We start from the raw sequence: 18,344 nt of genomic DNA on the forward strand, positions 1-18,344 counted from the left end.
TTGAAAAGGGGTGGGGCTCCCATGGAGGCTGTATCTTTGGTTCTGTGCTAGAGGAAATGGTAAGCCCTCTGCTCAGGACTGTGCACACAGAAATATTGTGTTCATTGTGAGTTGCCAATGTCTGTAGGTGGTATATATTTTTAGAGGTGGCATATATAATCCACCCCAGGCGGGCGAGGTTCTTTTCCTGTACCCCCAACCGTTTATTCTGGTCTTCCCTTGTCTACAATGGTGCTCACAGACCTTTTGGCATGTAAACGGTCGCAGTTTATTACGTTATAAAACATGCGGGGTCCTATATCATCAGGATACATTGGTCATTGGTGCAATCCATGCATTATACATAGCGCAAACATCTAGGCACTATCATTAATTATTATGCGATCATAAATCTTTTATTTATGATTTACTCCTCGCTTTATCATCAACAGTTGGCCACCCTCTGGCTGACAGCAATGTATTCGAGGGTCCGCAGCTTCTAGGCTTTCCCTGGCCACAGATGTCTGGCGTTCTCGGCCCTGTAGCTGTGCCTGGACTGCAAATGCTGTGTCCGCCTAGTGCTGACCTTTTTCTGGCCCTTTGCTCCTGCCGCTGAGAGTCCCTGTTATTATTGGGATTCACTGGTGCTGTCTCCGCCTGTTCCCCTCTGTGGTAGCGGCGCTTACATTTTGGTATGGGTGGGTTGGACGATGCTCCTTGCACCAGTGTCTTGCCGTGTGTCACTTCAAGCTTTCGAGTCCATTGGCTCTGCACCCGTAGGCCTCTGGCCTGTTTTCAAATACGCCGGCCAATGCCATGCTTGTCTTTTCCTGGGCTACGAATTCTTGTTTCCGCCCTAAGGGTGGGTTGCTGTGGTCACCTCTAGGGTCCGCTTCGCTTCTAGGGCCTGCACATTGTCTATGAGCTCTATTAGACCAGGGCTCCCTCCGATCCATGCCCCCCAGGGATCATCAATAAGTTGGCTAATCGGGTGGTGGGACCACTTAAAGATTTTCTGAACCAAGTGCTGAGCTCTGGGCTATATCCTAACATTTGGAAAAAGGCCTCTATTCTTCTGCTACTGAAAAAACCCTCTCTGGACCCTAAGTCAGTGGACAGTTATAGACCCATCTCTCGACTCCCATTCCCGGCTAAGGTCTTAGAGAAGGCCATTAGCTCAGAAATGCTGACCTTTCTCGATGCCCTTCGACTGCTGGACCCGGCACAGCATGGTTTTAGAGCTAACCACTGCACTGAGTCCGCACTGGTGGCCGCATCGGAGGAAATTAGAGGGAGGGTGGACAAGGGCGGCAGAGCGTCACTAATTCTACTCGATCTCTGTGCCGCCTTTGATACAGTCCACCATGTGCTCCTTAGGAAATGTCTGCACGCGCTGGGCTTCAGGAGCACGGCACTATGGCTGCTGAACTGTTCAATGTACATGTCACCCCTTTGGTACAGCTTATTGTGAGTTTTGACTTGTCCGTGCTCTCTTACGCTGATTACACACAGATTGTGATGTCGGTATCATCTCAGGTTGAAAAGGAAGCCAACAATTTTTGCAGCTGCATCACCGCAGTGGCAGGTTGGATGAAGGAGAACTGTCTGAAACTAAACTCCAGAGAAACAGAGGTATTGCTTTTTAGGAATGAAACCTCCTTCTGGAACACATCTTGGTGGCCCCAGGAGTTGGGAGATCTACCTAAGCTAGTTCTGAAGGCTAAAAAATCTGGGAGTCATCTTTGACACCAAGTTATGCTTCAGTGCTAAGATTAATAAAGTGACCTCTGGGGGCTGTTTTTTGTTACGGATTCTAAAAGAAATACTACCTTTTATTCCAACAGATCTCCAGAAGACCGTAATGTTGGCCCTCATTGGGTCGAAGCTAGACTACTGCAATGCACTTTATCTTGGTGCCGCGAAATACCTGATAAAAAAATTGCAGTCTCTTCAAAATGCGGTGGCCAGAACACTCTTGAACATCTCCAAGTTTAAACCGGTGTTGCATTTACTGCAAGGCCTTCACTGGCTACCAGTAGAGGGGAGGACTTATTTTAAAACATTGGGCTTAATGCACAAGGCGCTTCACGGAACTGGCCCCCTCTATTTCCAAGAGCTATTCACATGGTATACACCCAGTAGAACGCTTAGATCTAGCACGGAGCTCAAGGTTCAGAATCCCAGAATTAATCAAGCAAAATGGAGCGGGAGGACTCTGACATTCCAGGGGGGAAAATTATGGAATTCCCTTCCTCTGGCCCTCCGCTCCCAACATAGCCTGCAGCTGTTTTGAAAGTAGCTAAAGACTAGGAGCAAGTGTTTGTTGACTTATATTTTGGCCTTCGTCTCTTTTCCGTACTTGATCCGCCTAGCGCTAGGACACCTTCAGGTATTGTGCGCTTTACAAAATGATTTCATTCATTCATTCATTCATTATAGGTGGTATACAAGTAGGGTATGAAAAACTGGCATATACATAGAAATTGGACAAAATGTCCTATGCGGTCTCAGGGCTTACTACTATAGATAAAGATATATATCTTATATACGGGCTTTGCCAATGCTTCTCTAATTAGTTTGGAGCTTTGAGACAGCTTTAGTGCTCTCGTAAGACTATTGTTTTTGCAATTAATGCACAGATAATAAACATGCAGAGGGTTTCGGTCACTGAGCACCATCCATTGAGCAGTTAAATTGCCATTTCCGTTTTCCTCTGCCCACCGCACTGTACAGCATGCATGAGTGGGTCGGCCTACTCTCCCATTGGCTCTTTTCACTCTCAATGACCACACAACGCTTGTGAACATTATTCACATCCACCAGAAAATAGTTACTTTGTCTTCAGTGTCAAAGGTTGCTCAAAGTCTGTTTTTTATTGTATTTAGTTTTTTATTAACTTTGAAAACCAAGGCCCACATGTACGACCCCTTTAAGCGGTCGCAAATGGGCAATCAGCCCGTTTGCGACAGCTAAAAGGGGTTGTGGTATGTACAAACCCAATTTTGCGAGTCAGTAACCTATTACTGCTTCGCAAAATAGGGTTTGTGGGTCACTATTAGGCGGGGGCGTGCCAAGGGCGTCCCTTCCTAGCAGCGAGTCGCACTGTTATGTACGATTATTTTGCGACTCCAAATGCGGTCGCAAAACAATCCCTGTTACCACCTACTTCAAGCAGGTGGTAAGCCAGTCGCAAATGGGAAGTGGCCCCTAGGGGACCACTTCCCTTTTGAGAAAGTATGAGAAAATATTTTTTAAGAGCAGGCAGTGGTCCCACGGACCACTACCTGCCCTTAAAAAGTGAAAAGAAACACTTTCATTTGTATCTTTTAAAAGCATCCCGTTTATCTTTAAGGAAAATGGGCTGCATTTGGGGAAAGAAAAGTTGCTTTATTTGAAAATCAAACACAGTCATGGTGGTCTGCTGTCCAAAGTAGGCCACAATTCCTGCGATAAGGGCGATTTTTAAGGGATCCCAAATTCCAACCTATCTCAATATTATTAATGAGGTAGGTCTTTAGCGACCCTATGAGGAATCGTTAACAGTGTCTGAGACACTGCTGTATATTCCATTCTACAAATTGCAAAACGTCGCAATTTGCGACTTACAAAATGGAATTGTCGTACATTTGGACCTAGGTGTTTATTTTGTCTGCACTTCTGGTCCCCAGTTTAATGGTGATTTACTTTCCTTCTCCTATATAAAGTTGCTGTTTTAAAGCCCTTAAGGGGCTTTGTACGATTTTAGAAGTCTGCGATTTAAGTGCTTCGTTACCTGATTAATTATAAGTGTCTAATTCAAGTATAATATTAATAAAATACACAGTGCATCCAATAGACTTATTTTAAAACGTTCTCTAGAAAAACCGCCATATCAGTGATTTTTACATGCCAAATTTTTCTTGCAAACATAATATCGCCACGTTTAGGTGACAGCATGTTTGTTTTTTCTTGGGGAAGGGGGCGAGCACATGCTTGTAGTAAAAAATAAAAAAATAAAGTAATGAGCACAACAGCTTGTCAATACTCTGCGTGCTGGCGCTTGGCATGCGGGTTTTCACTTATCTTATGATTCACTTATCTTATGTTATCTTCCCTTATCTTACATTATGTTATGTGTATTTGTAAAGCGCACCATCACCCGCGAGGGTATGCTGGCGTTGATATAGGACTAACATTATGCACGCACTTGTACGTAAAGCACCCAGAAGGCACACCAGTCTCACAGCTGATATGTACCAGTTTATATTTATAACAGCACACTCCTTAAGTTTCCAGGTGTAGCCCCAGCAGAGATCTAGGCGGAGTCAACCAGTTTCTTCTCTCTGTCTCTAAATAAAGATGTTATAGAGAACAACGGTCCCTATTATGAGAAGAGAATACACAAAAGGGGTGATCATACTCTAAATAGTAAGTATGTCTTTTGTCCAGCCGGACAAGAATTTATTTTCATATAGGTATTCAATAGAAGAGTTTTAGAACAATTAATGACAAGTGGGCACAGCCATGACTCACAGAACCCAAGACAAAACAACGAAGCAGATTGGCCAAAAGGCAAGCAAAATAGGTCTGTACACTTGTACTCAGTTTAACAGACATAGATCAGTTTCTTAACGCCATTGCACAATATAATATAGCTCAATCTTATTGCATATGGTGTTTTGGTGTCGACAACGTTTCGATGCCAACACTACATACAAGGCATCATCTTCAGGACAATGGAATGAAGCATTGCAGTCTTGACAATATAATACATTATGCCTTTTTTTCAATACTAAGGTAGGAAAAGAATTGTTTCACATGTTGTCATTTCAGGCGTGAATCAATTACGGGATGTCGGCTTGCCTACAGCAGGTAGTATCAGTTCCGGATAGGTTTCGCAGAACGAATATGCACAATCGCATTAGCAGGGGGCAAGACGTTGAATAGTGCACAATCGCATTGTTTGGTTAGCGGCGAGCTGGATGGCCTCATCAGCTGCCGTGTTGCTGGAGTCGCTGGTCTTCTTCGGGTGACCGGGCTGTCTCTCTGCAGCATCAAAGCCGCAGCATTCCAGGCGTTTCTCTCGCCCCCTGAAACCTGCTGGCCTCACTTTAGGAAACTGCTGAAAACCTGGCTTTTTAATCATTCGTCCTAACTAACTTGTGCTAATGTCCTGGTTTAGGTGAGTTCAATAGCGCCAAGAAGCTCTGGTTTAAGCACACTTTATAAATGTACCTAACATAATATTAACTATCAGACGCTTCTGGTAGTGAACCTAAATCAACACAGACTCAAAATATAATTCAATCTACATCACAATACTGACTCTGTTGATGAGTCCACCTCAAGCACGTGACACTGTCACCTTCACGCGAGGAGCAGAGGGCCGCTTCGGTCAGGAGTGGGTTAATCTGCTGATAATGGCTCGGATCATACACTGCACCAGGGGCTGTCCACATCGGTCCAGCCGGGCCAGATCCGGGTTAGGTTTTCATGAGAACCAATGAATATGTACATTCAATCCATTTAGATTCATTGTATGTTAATCTATCTCATAGGCAAACCCAAAAACCAGCTGGAAAAATCAAAATATTGAAGTGTGTCGGAATGTGTCTGAATGTGCAACTGGTGCAAGGCAACGCAATCATCACAACACCAGGCCACGTGCTGGCAATATCAAGCACCAATGAAGATACAGCATGTGGTGTTGTTAACAAACATGGAATTGACATATGGCCCAGGACTGCAGCTAAGACATCGATAATATACATAACGCGTGTGACATTAATGTATGCTCTGACGGCCGGGAGCCGTCACGCGTCATGGTGGGCGTGTGCGGAGGACGGTACCCGGCCGTCCGAATCCTGCCCACTAATGAAAACTCCCGCACAGCGTGGAAATTTCGCTCGCACGGAAGGGGTTGATATAACATCTAGCTAGTGCCTAGCTGTTAGACACTAGGCAGGTAAAGCTGTAAAGGAATGTTCTAGATTCAGGACACTTGAGGGACTGACAGTAGTGGGGGCTGGGGGGGCAGATATAATGATAGAACCTCATTCCATTTTTACAGATAAATACAGACAGAAAACAATGTGTTTCCTGTCTATTTATTTTTAAAAGGGGAAAAATACTGAAAATGGTGCTTCTCGTGAGAGCTTCTCCATGCTGTCCTTCATCAATTACAGGCAACAGCTGAGCAGACAGACAGACAGCATGGGGAGTCAATAAACAGGAGGAGATTTCCTTCAATACAGGCATATGCTGATATATATTTAGGGCTCCCTGTGACCTCTGGCACTGCCTGTGTGACCCCTCGTGTTCACAGTGGGAGGAACAGAAGCAGCTCGTCCTCATGGACATCGGTGGGGGCTTCACTCTCCTTGTGTTTTGTTAATTTGCTATTATACTAATAGTGAATACTATTACATTAGTCACTTTTAGTTTTATAAAACCGGAGTACAAATAGCTGGAATGCGAATTTCCCTGGCAGCTGAAGTGAGTAAAAACAAATACTTTTAAATGTATGTATGTTGTGTGCATGCTTGCAGTTTTGATTGTGTTTATGTAAGAGACAGTGTGTGTTTGTGTGTGCATGTGGAGGCAGTGTGTGCATGTATGAGTGTATGTATGTGCATGTGTAGGCAGTGTGTGTGTATGTGTGTGCATGTGTTGGCAGTGTGTGTATGTATGAGTGTGTATGTGTGTGTGCATGTGTAGGCAGTGTGTGTGTGTGTGAGTATATGTGTATGCATGTGCATGTGTAGGCAGTGTGTGTATGTCTGTGCATGTGTAGGCAGTGTGTGTGAGTGTGTGCATGTGTGTGCATGTGTAGGCAGTGTGTGTGTGTGTATGTCTGTGCATGTGTAGACAGTGTGTGTGTATGTGTGAGTGTGTGTATGTGTGTGCATGTGTAGGCAGTGTGTGTGTGCATGTGTAGGCAGTGTGTGTGTATGTGTGAATGTGTGTATGTCTGTGCATGTGTAGGCAGTGTGTGTGTATGTGTGAGTGTGTGCATGTGTGTGCATGTGTAGGCAGTGTGTGTGTGTGTATGTGTTAGTGTGTGTATGTGTAAATGTATGTGTGTGAGTGTGTGTGTATGTGTGAATGCATGTGTATGTATAAACGTATGGTTTTATTTATTTTATTTACAAAGTTTTATATAGCGCAATCTTGACCCTAGAAGGGTATCCGAGCGCTTTACAAATAGTTCACTAAGTAGACAATAGATAACTAAGAAACATAAACACTGAACTTGTCCTTTGCAAATCAAGCGTGCGACAGTGAGGTATAAACCAGGACTCAGACGGCGTGCAAGCCCTGGTTGGAGGACTGCATCCTATCAGTATACAGAGAATGAGTTCAGGGTAGTCATTTGTTCATTAAAAGCAGTTTGACTTCTTTTTTGAATGACGTGATTGAAGGGATCAGTCTGATTTCAGGGGGCAGGGACTTCCAGATTCTAGGGGCCAAATGACGAAGGCTCGTTGTAGGTTTTCTTTTTTCCGAAATGTTTGCGGTTCAACAGTGAGGTGCTGGTGCTTCTGGATGATCTGCCATCGCCGGACAGTTCCAGTTTGTGAGCTAGGTACTTCGGTGTGTTGAAGTGTAGGGCTTTGTGGGTCATGCAAGCAATTTTCATCTGAATACTTGCCTCTTAAGGGAGTTACTTCAGTGCCTTCAGATCTGGAGTGATGGGGTTGTACCTTTCCGATCCAGCGATGAGCCTTCCAGCAGAGTTAAGGGATGCCCTTGGTGGAGCCAGCTTGGATCTCGGCAGACCACATAGGCTAGCACTCTCGTAGTCTAATCGGGGAATAACTAGAGCTTTCACTGCTGACTTAAGATCGTCGAAGGGGAGGAAGGGTTTTTTCTTAGAATACTCCTTTGAAAGTTGCTCCTCTGGTGACTGAGCTGACGTGTTCTTGCATGTTGAGATTCTTGTCAAGTGTAATTCTTGGTGATCTTGTGGAATCTATAATGTGTGGAAGGCAGTTGAAGACTGTTAAATGTTTCATCCAATCTCTGATGTAGAGGGATCTTTTTGGTGAGGCAATTAAGAGGAATTTGGTTTTGAGCGATTTGAATTTAAGGTGGTTTCTGGATAGCCAGTTTTTTTTTTTGCAGAGTTTTGTTGAGTAGACAGATATCCTCAGGGGAGGATATTTTAAGGTATAGCTGGGCGTCACCTGCATACATGTGGGATTATACATTGGAAAATTTCAGAATTTCGGTTAGAGGCTCCATGAACAGGTTAAAGAGAGTAGGTGATAAAAAGTGTGCGTGAAAGTGAAGGTCAAGGGGCATGTGATGTCACTTCCGCTACCCCTGGCATTTTGATGAATTGAAATCCATGCTGACCTCATTTCACTCTGTGGCATCTAAAGGACTACCGCCTGTTCTCATTGGCTGACCCATAACAATGTCAGCCAATGAGAGGAGGCGGCAGTCCCAATCCTGCAGGAACCACCTAGAAATCCATTCCGCCACCGAGATCACTGTCCCTGCACAGCAGATTTTGTTTGCAATGTTTGGTGCGTGTGTGTATGTGTGAATGTATAGGTGTGAGTGTGCATGTAGATGGGTGAGTGGGAGCATGTATGTGGGTGCATGTGTGGCTCGCTCCCATCAGCTCACACTACCGGCCGACACTGATAGCTCTTGCACTTGCCAGCTCCGAGTGCCACTGCCATGCACTGAAGGACACAGCCACTTCATGAAATCCCCATGTTCAAGGGGCAGCGCTGTATTATTGATGGAGCCAACATGGCTCTAGTAAAAAGGGCTACATAAAAAGAGTGAGATATGGCCTTTCGAAAACTCCACCATGAAATACTGCAGGGCACCGCTCGCCCAGGTGATGTGCTTTTGCCAAGGACATTAGATATCAGATCTCGTTGGTCAACATTCAAACAACGTTTTAATCCTTTAGACATGCACCTGACTAGTGCAACTGCAAAATCCTTTAAAGCAGTTTTAAGAAATTTGAGTTCTCTTTAATGTTATTTGCAGGAATCAACAATTTACCTTTTTTTTCTTGTTTTTGACAATAATACGTTTTTAATGTTGCCTTTCAGCACGCAATGTTTTAATTTAAATTTGTAAAGTGGTTTTATTAACCATAAAATAAAAGATTTCTCTCTCGCCATGAATCCTACCATTTCATGTCTGTACTGCTTGTTTACAATTTAATCAGCATTTCGTTTGAGTGGTCCCTTGACCAAGATAATCCATGGTGTCAGATCATAGAAGCAGTGGTCAAGGATCTGAAGCTCTGGAGGAAGCCCTCCCCAAGCACAACCTCCTGGAACAAGAAACACAAGGGTGGCAAGTGCTATCACCCTGTATGTCATTGTTGGCCAACAGGGCTGTAGGAGGAGATCTAACTTAAATTCTTCTTGATCTAACTTAAATTCTTCTTAATCTACAGAGGTGCAAGCCCCGTTCATTGCTGATTAATCAACCCAAGAAGTGAAACAATAAACCACTTTGTTAGGTGGCTCTCAAATCACCTACACCACATTGTGACCGGAGACAAGCCACTAGAGACTCTTGGGGTGAAGGAGTAAATGTTGGGGATCTGACTGTGGGGAGGGTCTTCTTGTTGTGGGAAACACCTGCTGAGTATTACTTTCCAGACGTCTCTGTGGTGTTGCGCTGGGGGATCACAGGCCTAGCCACCGGCACACAATTAAAAGCTAGACACAGTGTTGAAGGTAGTGGCCAGATAACTGAGCCACGCCCGGAGTCCCAAAATCTTTATTTGTTCCCCTTACGCTTAACTGGCGTACGCCAGTCCAGCCCATTACAATCAAGGGTAGTGGGTTCCAACTAATCTCTCCCCTACGTAACTGGGAGAGGTGGTCTCCCCCTCACGTCAGCAACACTACATTCCTCCTTTACCAGGAAATAGCAATAACCAAACAAACGTCAACAAAACAAATCTAGACATTTGGCTCACCTAGAGTTCACAGGCTAACGTCCATTACAACATAATGCTCATTGAGCATTCTTAGTTGGTTGCAGGACACCTCAGCACTCGCCTAAAGCAACTGGCTTGTTGTCATCTCGGGTCAGCAATACACAAAGTCTTTGTCCCTCTGGGAAGACTTTGCATGTGACTGCAACTCATACCGACCTTGGCTGCTTCGCATTGTGGATATTGGCGCAGACACTGGCGGGTCATTGGTCCTTCCGGTACTAGTATTTCCACTTCTGATAGCAGGGAGCTCCGGCTCCAAGCTTTGGGAAGTACCGAGGGAGGGCGTTGCACATAAGTCCTCTGCTGCTACGTATGGAGATTCATTCGCAATTTGTTTTGATTCCAGGCTGTAACCCAAGATAGGCCTGATGGGTTCCTCTTTGCTCTCTGGATGATTATGTTTTGCAGTTAGGCATTCCTGTCTGGTTTTTTGGTTTGCCCTGTTCCAGCATTTATTTACAGTTGTTTTTGCATATTTCCTTTATCTGAACTTTTTATTGTTGTGGCACTATTCTTTTTTCATTCATCATCCTCACTACAAAATCGTCGTAACCTTAAGAATTCTCCACAAGGTATGTTTGTTATTAGGGATGGTCATCCAGAAAGCAAGAGGAACCCATCAGGCTTATCTTGGATTACAGCCTGGAATCAAAACAAATTGCGAATGTTATCAAGAAAAATTGGAAAATTTTGCAACTTGATACTTCTATAGGAGAAAAAATGGGGCCCCATCCAGTAATTACATATCGGAGAGCGAAAAACATAAAGGACCGTTTGGTGCACAGTCACTTCAAAGCTAAATCTTCTAAAAATACATGGCTCTTGGAAAATAAATTTCTTCGTGATATAATTCCTGCTGGTGTGCGGCCCTGTTACTTCCGCTGTGGAGGTTTTGTGGACATATATATAAAGTAGTCAAAAAGAACCGTTTTAAACCTTCACAATAATTCGTATCACTTTACTGTTGATTCTAGATTGAAGGCAAAAGCCAGGTGGTTGTAGACCGTAAGCGTATATTAAAATCCGGGAAAAAACAGCTGGCATGTGTTTCGTCACAAGGTTACTTCTTCAAGGCTAAATCCACAGTCAATTGTGCTTCTCTCTGCAAAGTATTAGCGTCTTGGAAGTGCACTTCTGGGATACTAATACTTTGAAGAGAGAAGCACACGCTTCATAGGAAACTTATCAAGGTTTCTTTACTTGGACTGGTCGGGAGCGGCCAACTGTATAGACGGCATATCTAACTTTATCAGAACGTTCATGGGCTGTTACAGGACTTGAGGTCATTGATCTAAAATTGAAGTAGGACTAGGTTGGACATTATCGACCCCACCAGAACATTATGAACGAGGAACATTCTGCAAATTAATGATTCTTCGACTATACGCATTATTTCTTAAGACAATTTTCGTAACTTTTGACAAATTGACTGGGGTGCTTTGGTACAATGGCCTCATATATATATATATACACACTATAGTATGTTTTCCATGTTTACTTATTGGGTCAGTTGGATGGGCTATTTAAATCATTAGTTATGCACTGCCAAACTTGATTGACAAAGGCCTCTTGAAGGCTGAAACGCGTCTCTTCTCGTGCTCGTGATTGAGGGCGTCCTGCACTAGGAAATAAATGTCGATTCCAATGCCACTTTGTGTCCGTGCCTGCTTTTCCATGGAACTTCTGTGGGAGTTAGGTGTTCTGGTTCATATATATATATATATATATATATATATATATGTATATATATATATATATATATATATATATATATATATATATATATATATATATATATATATATATATATATATATATATATATATATATATATATATATATATATATATATATTCCTTTTCCAAAATTGCTCCGTCTAAACTGGTTTTGGCCCCGTGAGAGGTGGTGTGCACTCTGGCCAAGCACGCCGGTACTCAAATTTGACAAAAATCCACGAAATGGCAACGCTCTCAGAAATCAAAACGCCACGCCAGATATCCAAGTCCAAGGGTGTTTATTACACTTGTAATAGGTGTAATAAACACCCTTGGACTTGGATATCTGGCGTGGCGTTTTGATTTCTGAGAGTGTTGCCATTTCGTGGATTTTTGTGGAATATATATATATATATATATATATATATCCAAGCTCACTGCTCCAAATTACGGGGGCACTCTCACAGCGGGTGCAAGTCAAGGCGCGTCAGAGCTTCGCGCTTAAAACATAAAAGCTCACTCCCTCCCGGTCCCGGGTGGAAAATAACGACAGCACTCGTGGGAATTCCGTTATTGGCAGCTTTACTCGCACAACAGACGCGTTTCGGAAGCAACGCTCCCTTCCTCAATGTTTACATCGAAATGCGCGTACTGGCGCCATTTTATTTCAACATTACAAACAACACGTGTTGGTGGGTGTAGAGAGAGGACTGACGCAAGAGCGCCATCTTGCTAGTACAAACAATCCCTGTATTAGCATAGATGAGAATAAAAACACATTATTTTAGTGAGTATTAAACAATTATAAAACTCCTCATGTTTTGTAACGAGCAGTTTAACAACATAATTGTGCCGTGGATCGGCAAGTAACCCTCTCTTCAGTACAGTGGGTAATGGACAGTAATCTTGCCGTGGATCGGCTTGTGGCAACTCGAAGGTTGCCTTTTAGATTTCCATAAACCCAATGTCCAAATTCAATCCCCAACGGTGTTGAATGTTGATTAACAAAAAATTTCAAAAGTTACCAAAAGTTAAACCATAATCCAGAAATTACCAAGAGTATTGTACAGTTATCGTATGTGTGGTGCCATGATAGTGAAAGAGCTCTTAATTCATCCTAAAGCACACCAATACACAGAAGAACTTGTGGAAACTAGAATCCTTAAGCTGTGATAACATCAAGATAACCCCCACTACGGATACTGCAATGTTGGCTATTTAGCTCCCTAAATGCACAGTTATGCAACACTCTAGACAGAGTAAGGACACAACCCAGACAGACTCTGTTCGATAAGAATCAAAAACCCTCAAATGATGAGAGGGTTACTTGCCGATCCACGGCACAATTATGTTGTTAAACTGCTCGTTACAAAACATGAGGAGTTTTATAATTGTTTAATACTCACTAAAATAATGTGTTTTTATTCTCATCTATGCTAATACAGGGATTGTTTGTACTAGCAAGATGGCGCTCTTGCGTCAGTCCTCTCTCTACACCCACCAACACGTGTTGTTTGTAATGTTGAAATAAAATGGCGCCAGTACGCGCATTTCGATGTAAACATTGAGGAAGGGAGCGTTGCTTCCGAAACGCGTCTGTTGTGCGAGTAAAGCTGCCAATAACGGAATTCCCACGAGTGCTGTCGTTATTTTCCACCCGGGACCGGGAGGGAGTGAGCTTTTATATATATATATATATATAAACACTTTCCCCAATCAGGAGAAAAACGAGTTGCACAGGCATCACGGTTGATTTTCATTTTATTCAAAGTAATTGTTGCTGCCTTTGTCCCAATGCATTTCGGCTTGCTCTCAGCCTTCTTCGGGGGAAACAGATTTCTGCAGACACCATGCTGATTTTGCCAAACAATCCCAGGTGCGTGCCTCTTCATTTTATTTGTTTGCCTCTAGTAGACATATCAATGTTCATTCGTGAGGTATCCTGGTATACGTAGGCTGGGTGTCTAAAGCAACCTTGAATTGTGTCCGTGATTTCCCCACACGTATATATATATATGTCCCAACGCTCCGAAGAAAAACACCAGCACTCACGGGGGGTGGTAAATCCTAGTATGGATTTATTTGACACAGAAAAAATTAAAACAAACGCATTTCAGCGGTATGCCTTCGAAGGCATACCGCTGAAACGCGTTTGTTTTCAATTTTACTGCGCCAAATATATCCATACTAGGGTTTCCCCCCTCCCCCGTGAGTGCTGGTGTTTTTCTTCAGAGCGTTGGGATTATACGCTGTCTTGCCGTCGCGTTTCCAGCACCCGCTACCGAGTGCGCTGGTGGATCGGCAATAACCTGGAGCGTGGATATATATATATATATATATATATTTGCACAATAAACATTTGTGCTATTCACTTGGTGTGCCGCATTTATCATTCTGGATTGCTAGAAGGGTTCCTGGTCTTATATATATATATACATACTAATATACATATACATACTAATATGTGTTCAACTTAAACCCATTAATTATCTATCTAGAGAATTCTTTCCTTAGTCACGTCATGTGTGATCCGTTACTCGACAAAGCTAAATGTGCTTTACGCTTCCTTAGCATTGCAGCACGGACTTGCCCATATGTTGAGCGTCACTAGTGGCCTTTATTCTTGTATATTTACATAGGTAGCATCCGGGGTATGCTCTTAAGCACTTTAGCGCCTGGAGCGGGGCTTCCACCCCTATACTAAAACCTTGGAGCAAAGTAGGCCTTGTGAAGAAAACAGAAGAGGGAGAACTTCATTTCCAGCTCAACCCATCCTTGACAAGACATTTTACTCTTGGGATTGCAGCTTCCTCTGCATGAGGAAGAGAATATTTTTTTACAACTAAAGACTCTTTAAAACCCAGGGGGCTCTGCAGACCCTGAGGGCTTGAGCCACACATCTATACGGCTTGGTCTAGAGGCCACTATCGACTCTAGCATCAGAAGACTTTCTAAAAACAGCCTTCAGTGCTACAGAGTACTTTCAATGGCAAATATTGCACCCATTTTAGATTTTTCTGAATCAGTCCATTTCAATTATTACACTTACCAACAAGCTCTCCTATTCTTGTAAAATGCGTGTTTGCACACTTCGGAGAAGAGGTACTTTTAAAAAGACCAAAATCTCTGTTTTTAATTTTTTTGATGACTTTTTGGTTTCAGTCCTCACTTTACTCCTATATTGTTGGTTAACCTGACTGCGAGCAAATCCAGTTTAAGATGAAAAAGAAAGAGCAGGGTTTATCGTCAGCCAGTAACTTCCAAAAGCAGAGGCTGGAATGGAGAACAGCTGGCGAGGTGACGTGTGCAGCATCTCAGAAGCGTGGGCTCGTCGCCAATGTGTGCACAGATCTGGAATTGTTACTTCACATTGTTTGTCCGAGCGCTGGCGGCAGCTTGGATGTGTTCCTTTAAACTGCTGCCATTAATCCCAGTCTCCTGATTGGTTCCACACACTGGACCATGACAACCTCTGTCTCATCATCTTCATATGCCTAAAATGTGCTTCAAACTACAAAGCTATTGGTCAAATGATGGATGAACCCCTCTCGGATGCTTGCTTAGTCATGGGAGTTCAAGAGCAGGGGGTCCCTGCAGTGTGGCTGCCCACACCAGGGGCGCGGATGTGGCATAGTCTATCCTTTGTGTGCCTACCATTAAGAGACCTTAGGAGACAATCAAATGTGCATGTGCTGCTAGCCTGTGAGTGGTCCATTTGGTTCCGCGTGTGCTGCTAGCCTGTGAGTGGTCCATTTGGTTCCGCGTGTGCTGCTCGCCTGTAAGTGGTCCATTTGGTTCCGCATGTGCTGCTAGCCTGTGAGTGGTCCATTTGGTTCCGCGTGTGCTGCTAGCCTGTGAGTGGTCCATTTGGTTCCGCGTGTGCTGCTCGCCTGTAAGTGGTCCATTTGGTTCCGTGCATAAACTGTGAATGGTACACCCAGTTCCTTGTGATCAGCTAATGATGGCATCTTTCTTGTTTTTCAGGCCTATCTTCCTATGCGGTGGGGAGCACACTGGTGATTCGGGGTACATCGCCAGCGAAGGGTTCCCGAGCCACTACCCCTCAAACAAGAAATGCGCCTGGACCATCACGGTATGACCTCTTGCTGACCCCAGTTTGAGCTGCCAGCACTGCCTCATACACCAGTGCAGTCTCACTTGAAGTGCATGAACACTGCATCCTACACTTCAGCCCCTCCTCATACATTCCCATGCAGTCTCACTTGAAGTGCATGAGCGCTGCGTCGTACACTTCAGGCCTTCCTCATACATTCCCATGCAGTCTCACTTGAAGTGCATGAGCGCTGCATCGAACACTTCAGGCCCCCCTCATACATTCCCATGCAGTCTCACTTGAAGTGCATGAGCGCTGCATCGTACACTTCAGGCCTTCCTCATACATTCCCATGCAGTCTCACTTGAAGTGCATGAGCGCTGCGTCGTACACTTCAGGCCTTCCTCATACATTCCCATGCAGTCTCACTTGAAGTGCATGAGCGCTGCGTCGTACACTTCAGGCCTTCCTCATACATTCCCATGCAGTCTCACTTGAAGTGCATGAGCGCTGCATCGAACACTTCAGGCCCCCCTCATACATTCCCATGCAGTCTCACTTGAAGTGCATGAGCGCTGCATCGAACACTTCAGGCCCCCCTCATACATTCCCATGCAGTCTCACTTGAAGTGCATGAGCGCTGCGTCGTACACTTCAGGCCTTCCTCATACATTCCCAGGCAGTCTACCTTGAAGTTCATGAGCGCTGCGTCGTACACTTCAGGCCTTCCTCATACATTCCCATGCAGTCTCACTTGAAGTGCATGAGCGCTGCATCGAACACTTCAGGCCCCCCTCATACATTCCCATGCAGTCTCACTTGAAGTGCATGAGCGCTGCGTCGTACACTTCAGGCCTTCCTCATACATTCCCATGCAGTCTCACTTGAAGTGCATGAGCGCTGCGTCGTACACGTCAGGCCTTCCTCATACATTCCCATGCAGTCTCACTTGAAGTGCATGAGCGCTGCATCCTACACTTCAGCCCCATCTCATACATTCCCATGCAGTCTCACTTGAAGTGCATGAGCGCTGCATCGAACACTTCAGGCCCCCCTCATACATTCCCATGCAGTCTCACTTGAAGTGCATGAGCGCTGCGTCGTACACTTCAGGCCTTCCTCATACATTCCCATGCAGTCTCACTTGAAGTGCATGAGCGCTGCGTCGTACACTTCAGACCTTCCTCATACATTCCCATGCAGTCTCACTTGAAGTGCATGAGCGCTGCGTCGTACACTTCAGGCCCCCCTCATACATTCCCATGCAGTCTCACTTGAAGTGCATGAGCGCTGCGTCGTACACTTCAGGCCTTCCTCATACATTCCCATGCAGTCTCACTTGAAGTGCATGAGCGCTGCGTCGTACACTTCAGGCCTTCCTCATACATTCCCATGCAGTCTCACTTGAAGTGCATGAGCGCTGCGTCGTACACTTCAGGCCTTCCTCATACATTCCCATGCAGTCTCACTTGAAGTGCATGAGCGCTGCGTCGTACACTTCAGGCCTTCCTCATACATTCCCATGCAGTCTCACTTGAAGTGCATGAGCGCTGCGTCGTACACTTCAGGCCTTCCTCATACATTCCCATGCAGTCTCACTTGAAGTGCATGAGCGCTGCATCGAACACTTCAGGCCTTCCTCATACATTCCCATGCAGTCTCACTTGAAGTGCATGAGCGCTGCGTCGTACACTTCAGGCCCCCCTCATACATTCCCATGCAGTCTCACTTGAAGTGCATGAGCGCTGCGTCGTACACTTCAGGCCTTCCTCATACATTCCCATGCAGTCTCACTTGAAGTGCATGAGCGCTGCGTCGTACACTTCAGGCCTTCCTCATACATTCCCATGCAGTCTCACTTGAAGTGCATGAGCGCTGCATCGAACACTTCAGGCCTTCCTCATACATTCCCATGCAGTCTCACTTGAAGTGCATGAGCGCTGCGTCGTACACTTCAGGCCTTCCTCATACATTCCCATGCAGTCTCACTTGAAGTGCATGAGCGCTGCGTCGTACACTTCAGGCCTTCCTCATACATTCCCATGCAGTCTCACTTGAAGTGCATGAGCGCTGCGTCGTACACTTCAGGCCTTCCTCATACATTCCCATGCAGTCTCACTTGAAGGTCTGGGCACCCCCAGATCTGTGACTGACGGTGAATGTTTTGACATTGTGCAACATTCGTCCATCATCTTGCGTGTTTTGCTGTTCACCCTATGTGGGAAGGGTATGCCCAGACGTGGGTCCTGTGCTCACTACGCCACTGGAGTCAAGCTATCCTGGCTGAAGACGGCTGATAGCCATAAACCGTTCCTAGGATGCTTGATTCCGGTCCAGGGAAGACATGGCTCAGCAGTTCGGGCTGGACTGTTCCCAAGAGGCACAGGGTCAAGACTCGTTGATAGACATTACCGGAGTTTGTTCCAATGGAATGCCCAGAAAAACTATTTCTTAACAGTTGATGAACTAAAACGCAGGTCTTACTTGAGGAGCTTCAAAGTTGTAAAAAGTCAAAGTCCGGTTCACACCTACACTGACCAACGGGTCTCCAAAAAAATAAAACCATGTTGATTCATGACGTAGGGATTCAGTTGGGTAGGATCTGTCTACATTTACTTTGACATTCAAAGTGATTTAT

At 44.8% G+C, this 18,344-nt stretch overlaps 1 protein-coding gene across 1 annotated transcript in view; it reads left to right on the forward strand.

Annotated features, from left to right (window-relative positions):
- The window catches only part of PCOLCE (procollagen C-endopeptidase enhancer), a 146,010-nt gene that overhangs the window by 38,076 nt on the left and 89,590 nt on the right, over positions 1-18,344 (forward strand). The window contains exon 2 of the mRNA XM_086946202.1: positions 15,637-15,745. Within this exon, the coding sequence (XP_086802328.1) occupies positions 15,637-15,745 (109 nt within the window). The remainder of the gene's footprint in view (positions 1-15,636; positions 15,746-18,344) is intronic.

The sequence above is a fragment of the Lissotriton vulgaris genome, chromosome 12 (assembly GCF_964263255.1).
Source record: "Lissotriton vulgaris chromosome 12, aLisVul1.2, whole genome shotgun sequence".
NCBI lineage: Eukaryota > Metazoa > Chordata > Amphibia > Caudata > Salamandridae > Lissotriton > Lissotriton vulgaris.